Source organism: Odontomachus brunneus, unplaced genomic scaffold, assembly GCF_010583005.1.
Source record: "Odontomachus brunneus isolate Ranch 3 - 2012 unplaced genomic scaffold, Obru_v1 Obru_scaffold_090, whole genome shotgun sequence".
In the NCBI taxonomy this organism is placed as follows: Eukaryota; Metazoa; Arthropoda; class Insecta; order Hymenoptera; family Formicidae; genus Odontomachus; species Odontomachus brunneus.
In genome coordinates, this window is record NW_022639540.1 from 1,199,938 (window position 1) to 1,216,909 (window position 16,972).

The window sequence follows — 16,972 nt, forward strand, 5'->3', positions numbered from 1 at the left end:
TCTCACAATTGGTGCATTAGGAATTCTCTGGCTGATAGCGTCAATCCATGTGTAAGCTGATAGCATCAATTCTTGTGTAATATTATTTCTTACATTCCGAAGCGCCTTAATGAGCCTTATTTTTTTGTATGGCCCCTGGTAAGATGTCGTATAAGTTAACAAACATCGTTAATTTCATAAATGACAAATTACGTGTGGATACTCTTCTCTAACCGAAATGGTACGTATATGTGTATGCGATGTGTGTATGTGTATATAAATAAAAGGGACGACATATTACTAAACGTCTATCAAGGAAAATTATCCAGTGCGTCTTTCTGATAGTAACAAACTTTAAGGTTTACATAATATATCTATATTCGCGAAATGCTTACGAATGCCTTTTCTCCTACATAAGGTATAATAAAAAAACTGTAGTTCACATTTGACTGAGCTTGAAGTACTAAGTTTCATGTACTTTGTAGAATCTCAATATTAGCTTTTCCGTTATGTTATCACTGTTATGTTATCAAACTTGATAGAGATGAATTTGTTAAATTACTACTGTAAATAATTAGCGGTATAGTAACAAAATTCTAGTAGTTATTCCTATAAACTACATTCGTAGATTCTTCTCGAATACTATGAGATTCTTGTTGTGTTCAGGCTTTGGACTGAAGCGAATGCTTTATGGTTCTGAATTATTTTTGATTTATCGTATGTCAGTGTATGCGTGTTGCACACTTGATGCTATGAAGTGAAGTAGGTCCATATTTCATGTATGCGAACAAACAGCTCTCCATTATATACAAACAAAGACAGAAAGTTACTCTACTCTCTTCCTAAACTTTAATATAAAGGAGAAGCATGTTTTTCCTTCTGTTTACATATTTTTAAAAATTGAAGACATTTTCTATATCATATGTATATATATAATCCTCACTGTGTCAACATAGCTCTGCCCCCCCTTTTAAGTATATATGTGATCCCCGTCGTTAGTATATTTTAGAATTTTTTTGTAATTACAGTAATGGTCACATGGAACATATGAAACACTTGACACACACAAAAAACACTTGAAATATGAAACATATTTATGTACATAAAATTTTGTCAATTAACATTATAACATTATATTTAATAATGAAAATGGCTCTCTTAAGCGATGGTAAAACGTAACAATTTATGATTCTTGCATTTAAAAGAATATATATATTTTTTTATATAGTTAGTACATAATATGTAATACGTCGTCGCTGTTTTACACAGTGTGGTAAAAATGCAGAGTTACGATGACATGGTCATATCAACTCTCTTGACCACAGAGTGCTAATGGATGCAGCTAATATTATGAAAAACAGCTCGGTATCTCCAAAGCCTGATTACGGTTTTTTTTACAGATGATGTGATGTGCTCAACCATTACGCCATTTCTTAAGTGAAATACTTAATATTAATGGTACGGACACGCTGAGAAAGTTATTACGAACTTACGCCTGGAAAATCTCTGTTAAATTTATGTATATGTTAAATGTATGATTATTTATAACTAAAACACCTTTCTCTTTTTTTCTCTTTCTTTTTCTAACAATCTAACTCGCTAATGTGGAATGCAAACAAGGTCAATGTATTGACGAATTGTAGAGATGTACGCCACCCCACTATTTAATTATAACTCAATTTGATTGATAATCATACGAACATTTTGAACACTTGTAAACTTCATCTATGAATCAGTTATGAATATCGAAGTGTATGAATTCGAACTAGTCTTACGCCTATGGATTATGCTATTTGAGAGAAACGAAAGTCGCGAAGATACCTATTTCATTCATAAAATGCCGTTAGATTAATGGTCTGATCATTGCGACCTAATACTCTAATGCTTTATTATCCAATACTCACTTAAACAGTAAAAAATATTGGCAGATTCAATGCTGTTACGCTCAGTGTAACATTATCCTTCTTTTTCTCCTTTTTTTATTGTTTTGTTCTTTTTTTTGAGCTCACAATATCAGTAAACCGATAACTCCATGTGTTGCATTGTTTTCTATTTTAATAAACTCAGATAGATATGGTAAGAGCGCCCTTATTATTTTGTGGCTTGTGCGTAATAATGAGAAAATCCTGGCGATTATATTATTGCGTTCTGATAAAAATATTACGTAAAAAGAGAAACATATTATATGCCTGGAGAGACAAACGAAAAAACGGGAGTCAATTTAAAAATTTGCATAATCTGTCGAGTTGGAAGACGATGTTACCAAAACCGATGAATTACGAGCAATTTTCGACACGAAAATATAAGCAAATAGCAAGAATCTTTATCGATGAACGAATAAATCTCGCTGGATTATATAAAGCCTCATTGTAGGTGCTATATAAATTTACTCACGTGTCATAGTCAAGGACTATATGTATGAATATTATATGATACATGTTAGTTTAGCATTGACAACAATATATATTGCGGAGTTAAAAATCTAGCTGTAATTCGTTAAAAACTTGAGGTACTTTCCGTTCGAAAAACACAACTCTCTCGAATAACAATACATAGATGTTGGAAAGGGTTTGCAAGGTAAGTTATACAGTATACTAATCTTTGTGAATCTGTGAACCCCTTAATATCATAACTAGATTCTCGTAATGTTTCTTTTCTTCTTCCTTTGTTCAACTTGTACAACTTATCTTTCGTGAAGTAGTACACTTGCGTGAATATGTTACAATACAGTGATGTTAAACCCGTGTAACCCTATTCAGTAATAATGTAATTACCTCCATGAATTGGGATAAATAGCTAGTAACAAAGGCTACGTCTCTTGGTACCTCATTTACAATAAATTACTATTCACCTAGTGTCGATATTATTGGAACACACCATTAATAGTTGTCTTTATAGATTTTTCCCTCTTTGCACCCGCAATAACTTTGCTTGTGAAAAAGTCCTCGTCAAATCTATCGTCATTGTCAGTTGTTTGTCTTACAGAGCCTCCACATGATAAATTAAAATAAAAATACAAAGCAAACATGTATTCTCCGTATATATATATATATATGTATATATATATATAGCTAATTTGTGAAAAATAAATATTTGCTCATGATTTATGATTACTGGTTAACCACGTAAGGCCTTCATAAAGCCCGTCTCCCGTTGTGGCACAAGATGGCTGAACGTACCAATTTCTATCTCGTATCCTAGTTAATCCCAGTTTTTCTTGTATTTCATGTGGTTTCATTGCTAGACAAAAGTACAAATAAAAACTTCTATACTGTGGCAACTTATAAAAGATGTCTGTGGCATCTATAACATGCGCACATTTTATTGTCTGCACTGTTAATTATATCGAAAAACGTTACTTACCATCCGGAAGATCTTGTTTATTAGCGAAAATTAAAATTATAGCATCACGCATTTCTCTATCGTTTATAATTCGATGGAGTTCTTGGCGAGCCTCGTCGATTCTATCTCGATCTGCACAATCTACTACAAAAATAAGTCCTTGCGTCCCCGTGTAGTAGTGACGCCATAACGGGCGTATTTTATCTTGACCACCTACGTCCTAAACAATAAGAACAATTAAAACAGCATTAGAATAACTTTGAGATCAGTATATCATTTTGTGTCGAAGATAGCAAGAGCTGAAGACTTACCCACACATTAAATTTAACATTCTTATAGGTAACTGTTTCTACATTGAATCCTACAGTTGGTATAGTTGTTACAGACTGTCCTAGTTTAAGTTTATACAATATTGCTGGTATAATTTGATTAAGGAAATAGATCCATAATAAAGTAAATATATTATATATATTATATAATAAGCAATTTTTGGCAATCATTTGGTATCAGATTATCTTTGGTATCAGATTATAATTTACACCAAAAATTTAATATATGATGCATACTTATATATGATATGAACTTGCTTAATGACAAAATGATATACATACCAAAAAATCGCCAAAAATTGCCTTATGCACAACATAAAAAACACATATGTGTACACGTACAAACAAGCCAAGAGATTCTCACAACTATATACTTAATTATATATGATTCCTAGAAAACATAATAAAAAAAAAAAAATCATATAAATAATCATAAAAATGAAACAAATGCAACAAAAAGAGAAATAAAAAGAATGTAAGATATAAAGAAAAACATTTGTTATGTAAAGTTGCAAAGGATACTAGTTTTTCCTGCAGCATCCAGTCCTAACATGAGAATACGCATCTCCTTGTTGCCAAAGATTTTTGACAACAATTTGCCCATTTTGACAACCGTGTTCTAGGCACCTGACACCTGCACTTTGCAAAATGCATAGTATTAATAAATTTCGATTTGCCAAGCTTATTAATGATGTTGTACTACTCTATCACAAATATCAGATGTAAATAATGTCCATGATCAACTGTTACACTGCCCTTTCATTGATCATAAGCTAATATAAACATATACTACTGTTACATTTCAACAAGTTGCTTATATTGAACATACATTATTTACCACACCGACATAATAGAGGGGATACATTTGACAAAGTTTATCCAACAGACTTTTGAGTGGAAATATTTTAACTTATATTACTGTCAAATATTTTTTTTATTCATCTATGCATTTGTCCGTCCGATAGACTCGCAAATTTTGACGAGCATGTGAAGCCGACGTTAACCGATTCGTCGTGGAGAAGTTCGGCGAGAATTAACGCCGACTTCCGTATAACGAATCGGCCGACCGCTCGGAGTCCACGTTTAAATCCCACGCCTTATCTCGCGTCCGATCGTCGCTTCTCGCGGGCATCGCGATTGATTACCTCAGCGTATCTAACCTCTTCCGCTACGAATCTCTCATCGCGAAAACAACAAGTGCGGTAAATGCTCGTGAGCGAGCGGAACGCGACTTCGGTAACACAACAGATAAACACGGATGGAGCAGCAGTCCAACTACCTCCCCTAACCTATCCGCGTGCGTGAGCATTATCGGCTGCCGCCGCCGCCGCACAGGGTGTAGCCCTCGGTATAGCGCGCCGTAAAGCAGATCTGCTCGTTCGAACTGCACCTTCTCTTACACTTCCTTCTGAACAACTCTCGAATTATTCACGGTGTCAAAAATTCTCGATATGTAATAAATTACATTAAATAAATAGGAAAACCGATACTTCGAGGAAGCGTCGGAGAGTGCAATTGAAGAAACATATCCAATAATATTCGGAAATACAATTGGATCTCAGATAGGAGGAGAAAGGTACGAGTACAATTAGGGGAACAAGTCCCATGTGACGCCGCTACGTGCCGGCGCAATTCACGCGAAAGGCGGAAAGGCGTGTTCGCGTGTGGGCGACGTGTGTCGGCGGCAGAAGAGAGGAAACGAGCTTATTGGGCGACGTCGATCCGCGAATTCGACCTGAAAATCTGTCGCGAAATCGACGCGCGGATTGTGACCGCCTTTCGACGAGGTTCTGGTTGATACTCGTGTTACAGACAGCTTCGACTGCCGTGCCAACGAGCGAGCGACCTGAGAAGGTAAACAGCGGACATTCACGGGGACATTCGCGGCGAGGGCAGCGCGGGGAGTGCTGAACAGCTTACCGAAAAACATCTACCGAGTAGAGCGTGCGGTACTTGGCTGTCGACGATGCTACGCGGACACATCACAACACTGTACATAGCTTTCCGTCGTACCGGCACCGTTCGAGCATTGTCGCGCGTGCGAGAACGCGTTATTTCATCGCCGTAGGCACAGTGGCATTATATCTCTTCGTAAGTCACGACGGGGCGCGTACGCATGCAACACGACGGCGGCGACGGGCCTCGCACATTCCTCTCGCGTGCCTCGCGCTCGAACGCGGACACCATCTGTCGCCGTCGCTCGCAACTAATCACCGGTGCCTGTTTTACCTACACTCACCGCGCTCGGTACGGTTGCACCGTAGATTTCAAGATTACATCTACGCGGATTGTTTGTGTACTTTTTACGTGATATACACACGGTTTTTCATGTGAATAATGCGAATTATGTAGATTATTGCAAGTTGTATTGAAATATGCAAAAAGAGCAATTAAATTAAACGGTTACCGTATCTGTTTTCAATATTAATTATAAATGTAACGTTTAACAGAAATAAATTGTATAAAATTTTCATTTTATTGTATGATAGATTGATTAATTAACTCTTTCTGTGTATAGGTAAGAATGTAAGTTTTGAACTGTAACTTATTTAAGAAACAACTTTCATAAATTTATATTAGGATTCTTTAAAGATTAAATTAAGTAATTAAATAATTTAAATCTAAACTTTTTGGGAAAGCCATATATTCTTTAAACGATATCCACAGATTATATTTGCATAAATGACATCTCATATATAGTTTATGTTGTCTATAAATGAGTGTAGAGTGTCATAATTTACACGTAACACCCAAATCTGACACTTCGGACCGAAGTCGAAATTGGAACGCAGAAAGTGTAGAACGCACGCACGTAAAACAAACGAATCTATCATGAACTCGGCGTTATCAAACGCGCTTTTTGTTGCGAACAGTTAATAAAAAGTGTCGATAATTTTAAAGTTACAGGGATATCATGCTTTTTATGTGATATATCGCACATAATGCGTTAATACGCGCCTTATCGTAATATGTATCTTTGTGCCGATGATGATAACAGTCGCTATCAAGTTTCTTTCGTGAGACTGAAACTGTACGAATGTTCTTCTTGAATTACATCTTGTAATTTTCCTATTTCTATCTGTTTTAAAAAAAAATCTATTTTGAATATTCGTATTTAAAGATCAAAATAATAAGAATATCCAGAGTTAAATACAGTGGGTTATAAAACAGTTTAGACACAATAAATTTAGGAGCACACCAATCAAAATTGAGAGTCATTACTGGCGGACTTACACAATAATAATATAATTAAGAACACTGAATATAATAAATAATAATAATATAATTATAATATAATAATATAATAATATAATAATATAATAATATAATAATATAATAATATAATAATATAATAATAATATAATAATATAATTACTGAACACAAACTTGTATCGATAATGACTCAATTTTGACAGTTTAGATTTAGATTCCAAAATGTTCTTTTTTTGAGGAAAAAATGTTACTGAAAATATATAGTTCACGTTACATATGCTATGGGTTTTTAGTAAAATTTTTCTCAAAAAGAACATTTGCAATGCAAACGAGTGATAACTTGTAATTTCATTTATTATCTAAATCGTTTTACAACCCACTTGTACGTATCCGAGAATTGGTATTTTCACCTTACATTACCGAATATATTAGTCAAAAAAACTAGCTTATATATGTATATAATAGAAAATATAAGTAACCATTTATAATAAATACTTTTCTTTTAATTATATAGTGAGAAACGTGACAGACTCATCGAAGAACACATCGCAATTGCACGGAATCGACCGGGGGCAAAACGCGAAGCCACAAAAAGAACCGCGATCACTTTCCCAAGACTTTCGGGTGCGTCGTAATGCGTCATCGCTAATGAATGCGCGAGCGCGACATCGCGCCCGGATTCTTACCCGGGCGGTCACCTCCGACATTGTGCAGCTTTGCCTAAAGAAACAGTACAACAGGAACCAAGGTCGCTCGCTTTCACCGTGCACGACCTTTCGCCTTTCTGCCTCGTTTGTTGTTCGATACGCCGGTGGAGGACAAAAGATTTATCTTATCTAGTCCGAGATTTTCTCTTACGCGCTCGATACGCTTTATCAAGTTCTTGCAGCTAGAACTTTGTTCAGTGTCGATCGGACGGAAGGACAGCAGATAAGAACGCGCGTGCATACGGATCGTACGCGCGCAGGTTATCTACCTTGTACAGCATGTACACGAGAGAGATGACTTTTCCTGGGGGCGATACCGGCCGGCCGGATCACACAGGTTTGCGAGCGAGACATGTTGGCCAGGGAAAGGAAAATTACACGTGCAACAGGAGAGGCCGGCAGGGCGGGAGGGATCGATAAGAGAAATCGAACCGAGCGTGCTACGTGGAATCGTGAAAGTGAAGGTACGTCGCTATTGCCACCGCCGCCGTCACCGCAGCAGGAACTTTCAACGCGGGTGATTTAGGCTCGATGAATACCTGTTGCTCGTTGTTGGTCGACCGAACTGTTCGTTCCTTTCCTCACTGTGCCGGAACGAAGTGTGACGTAGGCAACATATCGAGGAATTTACGGGGAAACAACGATAAACACGAGGCACAATAGGGAGATATAAGACTATCTGCCACAAAACCAGTCGTTGGGAAGTGTCAAATACTGAATGTTGACGAGAATGGAGCGACAGAGAAAGAAGCTGGCAGAGTACGACCAGGAGCATCTGCTTAGATTCTGGGAGGAGTTGACAGATGAAGATAGACATGATCTGGAGAATGATATTGATGAATTAGATCTACAGGAAGCTACTTTGTACTTTAAGAAAGCACTGGAATCTTCTCAGCATATTGGTCAAGATATGCTAGATGACAAAGTACAGCCTGTAGATGAAAAGAAAATTGCCTCCGCCAAGACATCCACAAAAGAAGAGCTGGAAATGTATGAGGAATTTGGTCTGAAAGAAGTTGCCGAAGGTCGTGTGGCTGTATTATTGATGTCAGGTGGTCAAGGAACGCGCTTAGGAGTGACCTATCCTAAGGGAATGTTTGATGTTGACTTACCATCGCACAAAACTCTTTTCCAGCTGCAGGCAGAGAGGATACTGCGTCTGCAGAACATTGCAGAACAGCGGTGTGGAAAACATGGAGAGATAACTTGGTATGTTGTCAAGTTCTGAGCTTTGCTGAAAAAATAATTATCATATTAGAGTTATCTAGGGGAAATGTACATAGAATCTTGAATCAATGTCACATCATTACCAAATATGATGGAATAGAGATACCAAGTAAATTTTATTTTATTTTATAATTATTTACTAAATTTTATTTTTCAGGTATATTCTTACTAGTGAAGCTACTCACAATGCCACTATCACTTTTCTCAGCAAACACAACTACTTTGGCTTAAAAGAGAAAAACATTAAAGCTTTCAAGCAGGGCATGCTACCGTGTTTTACTTTTGATGGCAAGATAATCTTGGATGCAAAACATCGTGTTTCTAAAGCACCTGATGGTAATGGAGGATTGTACCGTGCATTGAAAACTCAAGGAATACTGGAAGATATGACGCAACGTGGAATTCGGAGTATACATGCACATTCCGTGGACAATATCTTAGTGAAAGTAGCAGATCCTATATTTATAGGCTATTGCTTGGTCTCTGATACAGATTGTGGAGTTAAAGTTATTGAGAAATCTTCTCCTTCTGAAGCAGTTGGTGTAGTTTGCAAGGCTAGTTGCTTTGCATGTTCCATAATATATTAAAATCCTGGGAAAAAATTATATATAATCATATATATTTGTCTCTGTATGGTCATATATATCAATCATATACAGTTATATATATTCATATGATAAAGAAATGCTGTTGAAGGAAGGAAGAAATAATTTTATTTCATTAAATCTCGACATCATAGCCTGTTAGAAATAAAAACCTTGTATTTGTACAACTTTACTCAACATGTAGAGATATATATAATATGATTATATATGATGTCATATAAAGACCAAATTCACATATAATTATTTTTTTCAAGTTCATACATGTATATTTTATGTATACATTGTAATGTGTTATCTTTGTTTTGTCTTTAATATAGGTAGAAGATCATTATCAAGTAGTTGAATATAGTGAAATCACAAAAAAGACCGCGGAACTCCGTCACGCCGATGGACAACTGGTGTACAACGCCGCCAACATATGCAACCACTACTTTACAGTCAACTTTCTAAAAGATATCGGACACCTGCACGAGAAAGATTTGGATTTGCACGCTGCGAAGAAAAAAATTCCATACGTTAACGACGAAGGGGAGAGAATCATTCCAAAAAGTCCAAACGGTATCAAGATAGAAAAATTCGTGTTCGACGTGTTTTGCTTCGCGAAGAACTTCGCGGTGTGGCAGGGCATTCGCAAGGAAGAATTTAGCCCCTTGAAAAACTCCAATTCCGTCGATCAAGATTGCCCGAGCACCGCGCGAAGCGATCTGCTGAATTTACATAAGAAATGGTTATTGAACGCGGGTGCAAAGAACGTCAGCAATGATGTGGAGGTCTCTCCTTTGCTTTCGTACGCTGGCGAGAATCTAAGTCGAATTGCGAGTGATCAGTCTTTTGTGGGACCACAAGTTCTCGAATAACAACACTGGCAATGATAATGAGATATCTTGAAAAGCAAATATCAACAAGGATGCTTACTTCTCTGTGCGTGATGGAGTAAGATTAAAGGTATAAGTTTAACGACCGTTCGTAGTAATCAACGACATATATATGTATATATATACACTTAGATTAAACATTCATATACTTTCACCATAGCAGTGGGAGAAACCGGAAATTGACAAGAGATATAGTTCGTTCGCCTCTCTCAGTACGTATGTATCTCTTCCAAATTTCCAGTTTTACATCCGCGAACGGGGAATATGTGGCCTATATATGTCACAGTGAAAGTGATTAATTTGGGGATTTTGTAAAATTTCTGACGATTTTATACTTAATAATACTCTATTGTATCTTGTAAAATCGTTTTTATGTGATTTTACAAAAAACACTAATTATTTTCATTGTAGCATCGCATGTTGATAATAGCATCATATAATTTTTATACTGCTTTTGAGACTTATATATATGAACTTTTGATATTGTTACGCGGTAATGTGAATACTCACACTTGCAAGGACAGAAATGGAATTCTGGTTATAATATGAATCAGGTAAAACGTGTAAATAAAAATTGTATAATATGTATGCACATCAATTGTAAAGTATAATTTGGCTGTAATTCGGCTGTAAGTATTTCGAATGTATATCAGTTTTTGATAAACTGTTAAGATATATATGTTAAATAAAAGTGATGAGCATTATAACCGGTTTTAATTATTAGTAAAAGTATGGAATATGATTAAACTTTTGTATATCTAAGTTTCGAAGAGAATTCTGTAGAACAGAGTTCGGCACTCGTTGCATACATGTTGCGGCCGATTTTCGACTGATAGTTTCGACGAATATCGATAGATGTCGCTAGTAAAATAACCTTCATGCGCATGTTCGGTTTAACTTGTAATTGAACCGTTGATTTAACTGAAGGTGGAAACTTGCAAAGTTGTTTGGAAATTTGTATCATGTGTTTAATCAAATATATCTATATTGTCACGATGCGATTTTTTTTTGCTTAGTGACTGCATTGTGTTGAATAATCTTCGATTTAATCATGTTTTAAATGGTGTTGTGTACAATAATTAACAAATAATAAACAAGCGAGTCGTACAATATTGTTTTCTGTAACATCTTTAAAGTGATACCACTGACGAGATACTAATAGATACTCGGTGGTGATACAGTCAGTGGTGGTGTACAAAATTAACTGTAAGTGAAAGTTAATTATGGCAGACCTTACTGACAAAATTATGCGAATCTTAGATAAATATCATCTCAAAGATGATTATGAAAGTAAATTACAAAATTCTAATAAATCTCTAGAAGAAATAAAAAATTGTGCAGAAAAGCTGCTTATAAATACACCAAATAACTATGTAGGATGTGTTGAATATGCTAGTTTAAGTAAAATGCTAGCTAGTTGTAATTTAAAGGTAAAATTATTAGTTTCATCTCAATAATAATAGTAATTTCTAATTGATATTAATATCAAATACATGCTTATCTTCTTTACAGATTGGGAGTGAACTCATAGCTATTCATCATTTGATAGAATCTCATGCAGTAATACTTCGACAGCAAATTTTACATAGATATCAAAAAACTGAATTGCGGGAATCTCTATTGAATGTATCCCAAACATATGGATTGAAACCAACATATGTGAAATTTGAGCCTAAATTTTCAGATAATTCATTAACATTAAAATTGTCAGAACTGCCAAAAGGTTTATACATATAAATTTTTTTCTTGCTTAATATATTTTTTAATAAATCTTTTATATCTTTTTTTGTTATCCACAGAATGGTATGTACTTCAAGTCACTGTTCACTATGAATCTTCAAACATATTAAACCACACAAAGCATGCGTCTAGCTCAACGCATGCTGTACATATCATTATGCTTCCAACAGGATCATCTGAAATAGAACCACTATGCATAACTTTGCCAAAACCAGCAATGCAAGTCTCCTATGATATCTGCACAGAAATACAAAATATATTAATTAGTAATAAAGCTAAACTGGAAGCTACTTATATAAATAATGAACAGTATTGGAGTATGCGCAGGGAACAAGATAATAAAATGAAGGTACACTGGCAATTCAATGCTTTAACTAGTGTATAAATTGAAAAAAATGATCCTTTGTAGATGGCTATAGATGGATTGGAAACTATATGGTTGAGGGAATGGCGAGTGCTATTTATGGCTGATCCCATTGAAGACTTGGAAATAGTAAATGAAATTCATGAAGTGATTGATAAGTTAATACTGGATTCCAAATTGTCGTGAGTAATATTAAAAAAAAAAATTTAAAAACTACAAGATTGTATTCACTAAATTTTATTATTATGTATTTTAGTGACAAAATATCAAAGCGGTGTAAATGGTTTTTGAAAAAAGTGTCCACAGGTGCAGGTTTTCTCACGCGTGAAGAAATAGCACGTGCAATAAAATTTCTACTTCCTGAATATGAAAAACTTGCAAATAATATTATTTTATCTCTTTATGGCATGCCATATCATATAGAGAAATTAAAGAATACGAAACGAAAGACATTAGTTTTAATCATTGATGAAGTAAATATATATGAAATATTCGTAAATGTTTATATATATTGTGCTAATACACATTTGTGTCAATTTCTGTAACTTTTCATTTCTTTTTTTCATTTTCAAGCATATAGATTACTTAGCATTTGAGGCAATGGAAATTATCAAAAGCCATCCTGTTACTCGTTTTCCATCTCTACATATAGCGTATGCGTTATTTAAAGAACATGAGGACACCATAGTGGAAGGGTGTAAAATCATTAAAGCCAAAGACAACATGGGTGTTTGCATAGTCAATCCGTCGGGTAATCTACAAAAAATGGAGAAACGGATGAAGCTTTTCATAAATTTCTGGTTACCACAGTGGAGAAGCTGTTACAACACAGAGCCTAGTGAAGAAATGTTTGAAGATGCGCTAGTAAATCATGACATTTTAATGTATGCAAATTTTATTTCTATACAATCGTTGTAGTATTTTCGTCTGATTGTACCTTTCTTTTTTCTTATACAGGTATAATGGTCATGGAAGTGGCATACAATATTTGTCTGGAGAAGATATTGAAAAGACGAAAGTAAGGTCAACTGTTTTATTATTTGGATGTAACAGCGTGAAACTACTTGTAATAGGCGGAAGATACCCACCTTACGGTGTTACTAACCAATATTTAATAGCATGCAGGTAGAAAAAACATTTATTTCTCTATGACATGTATAAGAAACATTCTCTTTCTCAATTAAATGTAAGGATGAGAAACCATATATATATTACGCGCGAAACTAAGAATCATTTTTTTTCGATTACGAAATTCAGTGGTATATAATTTCGACAAAAAATAATGGTGTTACAAGATATCCGAGTTAATTGAATTTTTTTGTTTTCTGTGGCAAAAGAAAGTGATTCTCTAATTTCTATATGTGATATATATGACTTCTTATTTTCACACTTTAGTAATTTATGTGCTATTTAGTATATTCATTTAATTTTTAGTCCTTGTTTATTGGGTATGCTGTGGGAAGTAACGGATTTTGATATCGATAAAATGACCGCGGACTTCATGAGTAATTGGGTTCCGTCGACATCCGACAAAACGTGGGCCGAAGTGGACACGAACAGTTGGGCACACGGTAGTCTAAGTTAGTGTTACAAACTGGAGGTATTCTCAATCTTTTTAATTACATCGGATGATCATCTTCAATTATATTCTTCAGAATTTGCGAAAAGTGCTGAAAAGAACAAAGCAGAAATGGAGTCAGAAATGTTGAGAGTGGTAGCAAAGTCTAAGAAGGTTTGCTCGCAATACATGACGGCAGCCGCGATAATAGTACGAGGTTTACCAACAAGGATTGTATAAATTTTCGGTATCGCGACTGACATTTGCAATACTAATGTAAGGTAACTTTTACGTCTTTTCTAAGTCACAATCAACGCAATCGTGTTCTGGAGGACAAAACAAGGTTACCGAATATAGAATAAATTTTTGGTATTTTTTGTATTTTTAAATATTCTTTAATGCGAAATTTTCAAGGAAATACGGAAACTGTATATAAAAATAATAAAAAACCAACAGAGGTAATATATTATGCATGTTTAAAAAATTGTTACAAATCTCGGATTGTATCTCGTGTTTTGGTCTAGATTATTATTGCCTTTACTCAATTCGAATTCAAGTTATGATCTTTGGTCACATAATGATCTGTGGTTCCGGTACAGAGGTAGAAATGCTCTTATGTGGTAAAACTTGTCCGCCGTTGATGTACAGTTCATCCTTCACGATAACATCCTCTCCCAGGACAGTTGTGCCCTCCATTCTCACCCATCGCCCTACAACGCTTCTCCAACCAACTATGCATCTATTTAAATATTCCAAATTATTTTTTGACATAAATGCTATACACATATTGAAATTTTTGTGTCTATACAGAAAGAGAGCGATTTAGTATGTAGAATGCAACACAAATACCCATCGAGCCATGCATGCTCCTTTATCACAGCTGCCTTAAGAATAGTGCTGCGTTTAATACAACATCCGTCTGCTAAAGTGACACCAGGTCCGATCGTGACATTAGGCCCGATTCTGCAGTCTTTGCCAATCACAGCCGTTGGATCTATCAGAACATTGCCCACTACACCAGGTCCGGAATGAAGCTGTTCAGGATGCTTTTGCCTCAACGAAGTAAGATACATAGACATTCCTGTATAAAGTAATTGCTATGGAGTATAATTGAACAAATTCATATCCACATATCCAAGTATATATTTTAATATTAATATAATATATAATTATACACAGTATAAATATATAATGTTATTATATTTGTAATTTAAGTATAATGTGTAAGCTATTATATTTCCATAAACATTATGCTGTATATCAACACTTACCCGTGAGAAAGTCTTTAGGTTGCCCTACATCCATCCAGAAACCTGGCAATTCCATCGCATATAATTCTCCATCTTCAGCCATACTTGGAAAGACTTCTTTTTCGATACTCGTAGGTTTCAATTCTATTCTATTCAGTACGCTTGGATTAAGAATGTACATTCCTATATTCAGAAATATCAAAAATTTTTTTATATCATAGATATATATACACAATCCATTTCTGGAAATGTTCCTATATAAATCTCAATACTGTACCTGCATTAATCTTATTGGATATAAACTCTTGCGGTTTTTCAACGAAACTCTTAATTTGTCCATCTTCCCCATATACAACTACACCATACTTTGATGGCTCCTCCACTTTAGTGACGACTATAGTACCCTCTTTCCCATGGCTCTCATGAAACTCGAGAAGTTGTTTGAAGGGAAAATCACAGATGATATCAGAGTTCAGGACGAAGAACGGATCGTCGCTGGCGCATAAATATTCACGGGCAAGTGCGAGCGGTCCTGCGGTACCTAACGGTTCCGGTTCATGAGAGAATATAAGTTGCACTCCTAATTTCTTTGCCTCATGGACCAACTCTTCTTCCATCTGCTGCGCTCGGTAAGAGACAGCCAGTATTACTTCTGTTACATTTGTTTGTACCTAAGAAAGACGAGGAAACATTTAGAAAGATAAAGGAAACCAGATTTAATTTTATATATTTGAATACATACAAGTGCTTCGATCTGGTGCAAGAGCATCGGTTTATTGGCGAATTCGACGAGCGGTTTAGGTCGACTTAGAGTGAGAGGTCGCAATCTAGTTCCATAACCACCGACAAGTATTAAAGCACGCATGGTTTGCAACTTTTTTCTCTTCTCGTGCATTTCTATGAAACCTGCAATATGTTATAATCCAGTGATAATCCTAGTGTAAATAATTATAGAAAAAGAATATATATAATTTTTGTGCTTTTAGTCCAGTGATAATCCTAGTGTAAATAATTATAGAAAAAGAATATATATAATTTTTGTGCTTTTAGTAGATTCACTTTTAATTTAAAACAAAAGACTGTATAATCGATTCAAGGCACAAGCGCCGACTTTGCATTGTTATCTTTGAATCAACTTGTGATAGGAGAAGCGAACCGCTTAGATCAATTGGAAAAATGATTGATTCGATAACCGATATTATATCGTTTTGTTTGTCTCTCGTCAAATATGCGATTCGTTACTTACGTACGAAGTCGTCCCGTTAAAGAAACGATCTGATATCAGCGATAAACGCTGCCACGTATGATATACTTTTGAGGTGTGATTGTTACGTATTTACAAGTAAATCCGCGGTTATGTACGACTGTTTCGCTTTGCGAAATCGCACGGTCGTCATAGGCAAGTGCAAATTAATGCAAACAGATTTCATGTACTTTTTGTACACAACATGTCACAGTTTCTTTCGCGGTTCTCACTTCACGAGTGTTCCTTGCGGCTGATTAATTTCCCAGCGTTATCGACGGACGCCATGTTACCACTTGCTCGCATAACTGTCACTTGCCACTGCCACTTTTAACGATACACTGATAACACAATTCAAACAGATTTTATTTTCTCATGATGACTATAACACAGTAATGCTTCTTCTCTGCAAGAAATATAACTTGAGACTATTTCCAAGTAATATATTCCGTGTGTATATATATATATATATATATATATATATATATATATATATATATATATATATATATATATATATATATATATATATATATATAT

The 16,972-nt window shown here is 35.2% G+C and overlaps 4 protein-coding genes across 8 annotated transcripts; 2 read left to right on the forward strand and 2 right to left on the reverse strand.

Moving 5' to 3' along the window:
- Positions 1 to 672: 672 nt before the first annotated feature.
- LOC116848169 (ADP-ribosylation factor 6) lies at positions 673 to 5,794 on the reverse strand. 4 transcript variants are annotated; one of them, XM_032823990.1, is made up of 5 exons: positions 5,571 to 5,794; positions 4,173 to 4,284; positions 3,633 to 3,736; positions 3,343 to 3,541; positions 673 to 3,219 (listed from the first exon to the last, which is right to left on the reverse strand). In XM_032823990.1, exons 2-5 carry the CDS (start codon positions 4,252 to 4,254, stop codon positions 3,077 to 3,079), a joined length of 528 nt encoding a protein of 175 aa, XP_032679881.1. In that variant the 5' UTR covers positions 4,255 to 4,284; positions 5,571 to 5,794; the 3' UTR covers positions 673 to 3,076. The 4 variants fall into 4 exon arrangements, with proteins under 4 accessions (XP_032679881.1, XP_032679882.1, XP_032679883.1 ...); XM_032823991.1 differs by having other exon boundaries at positions 4,173 to 4,289; XM_032823992.1 differs by lacking the exon at positions 5,571 to 5,794 and adding an exon at positions 4,930 to 5,190.
- LOC116848166 (UDP-N-acetylhexosamine pyrophosphorylase) lies at positions 5,357 to 10,984 on the forward strand. Its single transcript, XM_032823985.1, has 4 exons — positions 5,357 to 5,504; positions 7,378 to 8,779; positions 8,955 to 9,351; positions 9,720 to 10,984. Exons 2-4 carry the CDS (start codon positions 8,289 to 8,291, stop codon positions 10,257 to 10,259), a joined length of 1,428 nt encoding a protein of 475 aa, XP_032679876.1. The 5' UTR covers positions 5,357 to 5,504; positions 7,378 to 8,288; the 3' UTR covers positions 10,260 to 10,984.
- A 202-nt stretch (positions 10,985 to 11,186) lies between these two features.
- LOC116848165 (separin) lies at positions 11,187 to 14,320 on the forward strand. Of its 2 annotated transcripts, XM_032823984.1 has the most exons (10): positions 11,190 to 11,483; positions 11,790 to 12,000; positions 12,077 to 12,080; positions 12,188 to 12,366; positions 12,427 to 12,563; positions 12,638 to 12,854; positions 12,955 to 13,265; positions 13,339 to 13,506; positions 13,816 to 13,961; positions 14,037 to 14,320. In XM_032823984.1, exons 4-10 carry the CDS (start codon positions 12,235 to 12,237, stop codon positions 14,177 to 14,179), a joined length of 1,254 nt encoding a protein of 417 aa, XP_032679875.1. In that variant the 5' UTR covers positions 11,190 to 11,483; positions 11,790 to 12,000; positions 12,077 to 12,080; positions 12,188 to 12,234; the 3' UTR covers positions 14,180 to 14,320. The 2 variants fall into 2 exon arrangements, with proteins under 2 accessions (XP_032679874.1, XP_032679875.1); XM_032823983.1 differs by having other exon boundaries at positions 11,187 to 11,707; positions 12,077 to 12,366.
- Positions 14,321 to 14,372: 52 nt separating this feature from the next.
- On the reverse strand, positions 14,373 to 16,848 carry LOC116848167 (mannose-1-phosphate guanyltransferase beta). Its single transcript, XM_032823986.1, has 6 exons — positions 16,436 to 16,848; positions 15,932 to 16,095; positions 15,467 to 15,860; positions 15,211 to 15,372; positions 14,789 to 15,020; positions 14,373 to 14,678 (listed from the first exon to the last, which is right to left on the reverse strand). Exons 2-6 carry the CDS (start codon positions 16,082 to 16,084, stop codon positions 14,510 to 14,512), a joined length of 1,110 nt encoding a protein of 369 aa, XP_032679877.1. The 5' UTR covers positions 16,085 to 16,095; positions 16,436 to 16,848; the 3' UTR covers positions 14,373 to 14,509.
- Between the last annotated feature and the right edge of the window lie 124 nt (positions 16,849 to 16,972).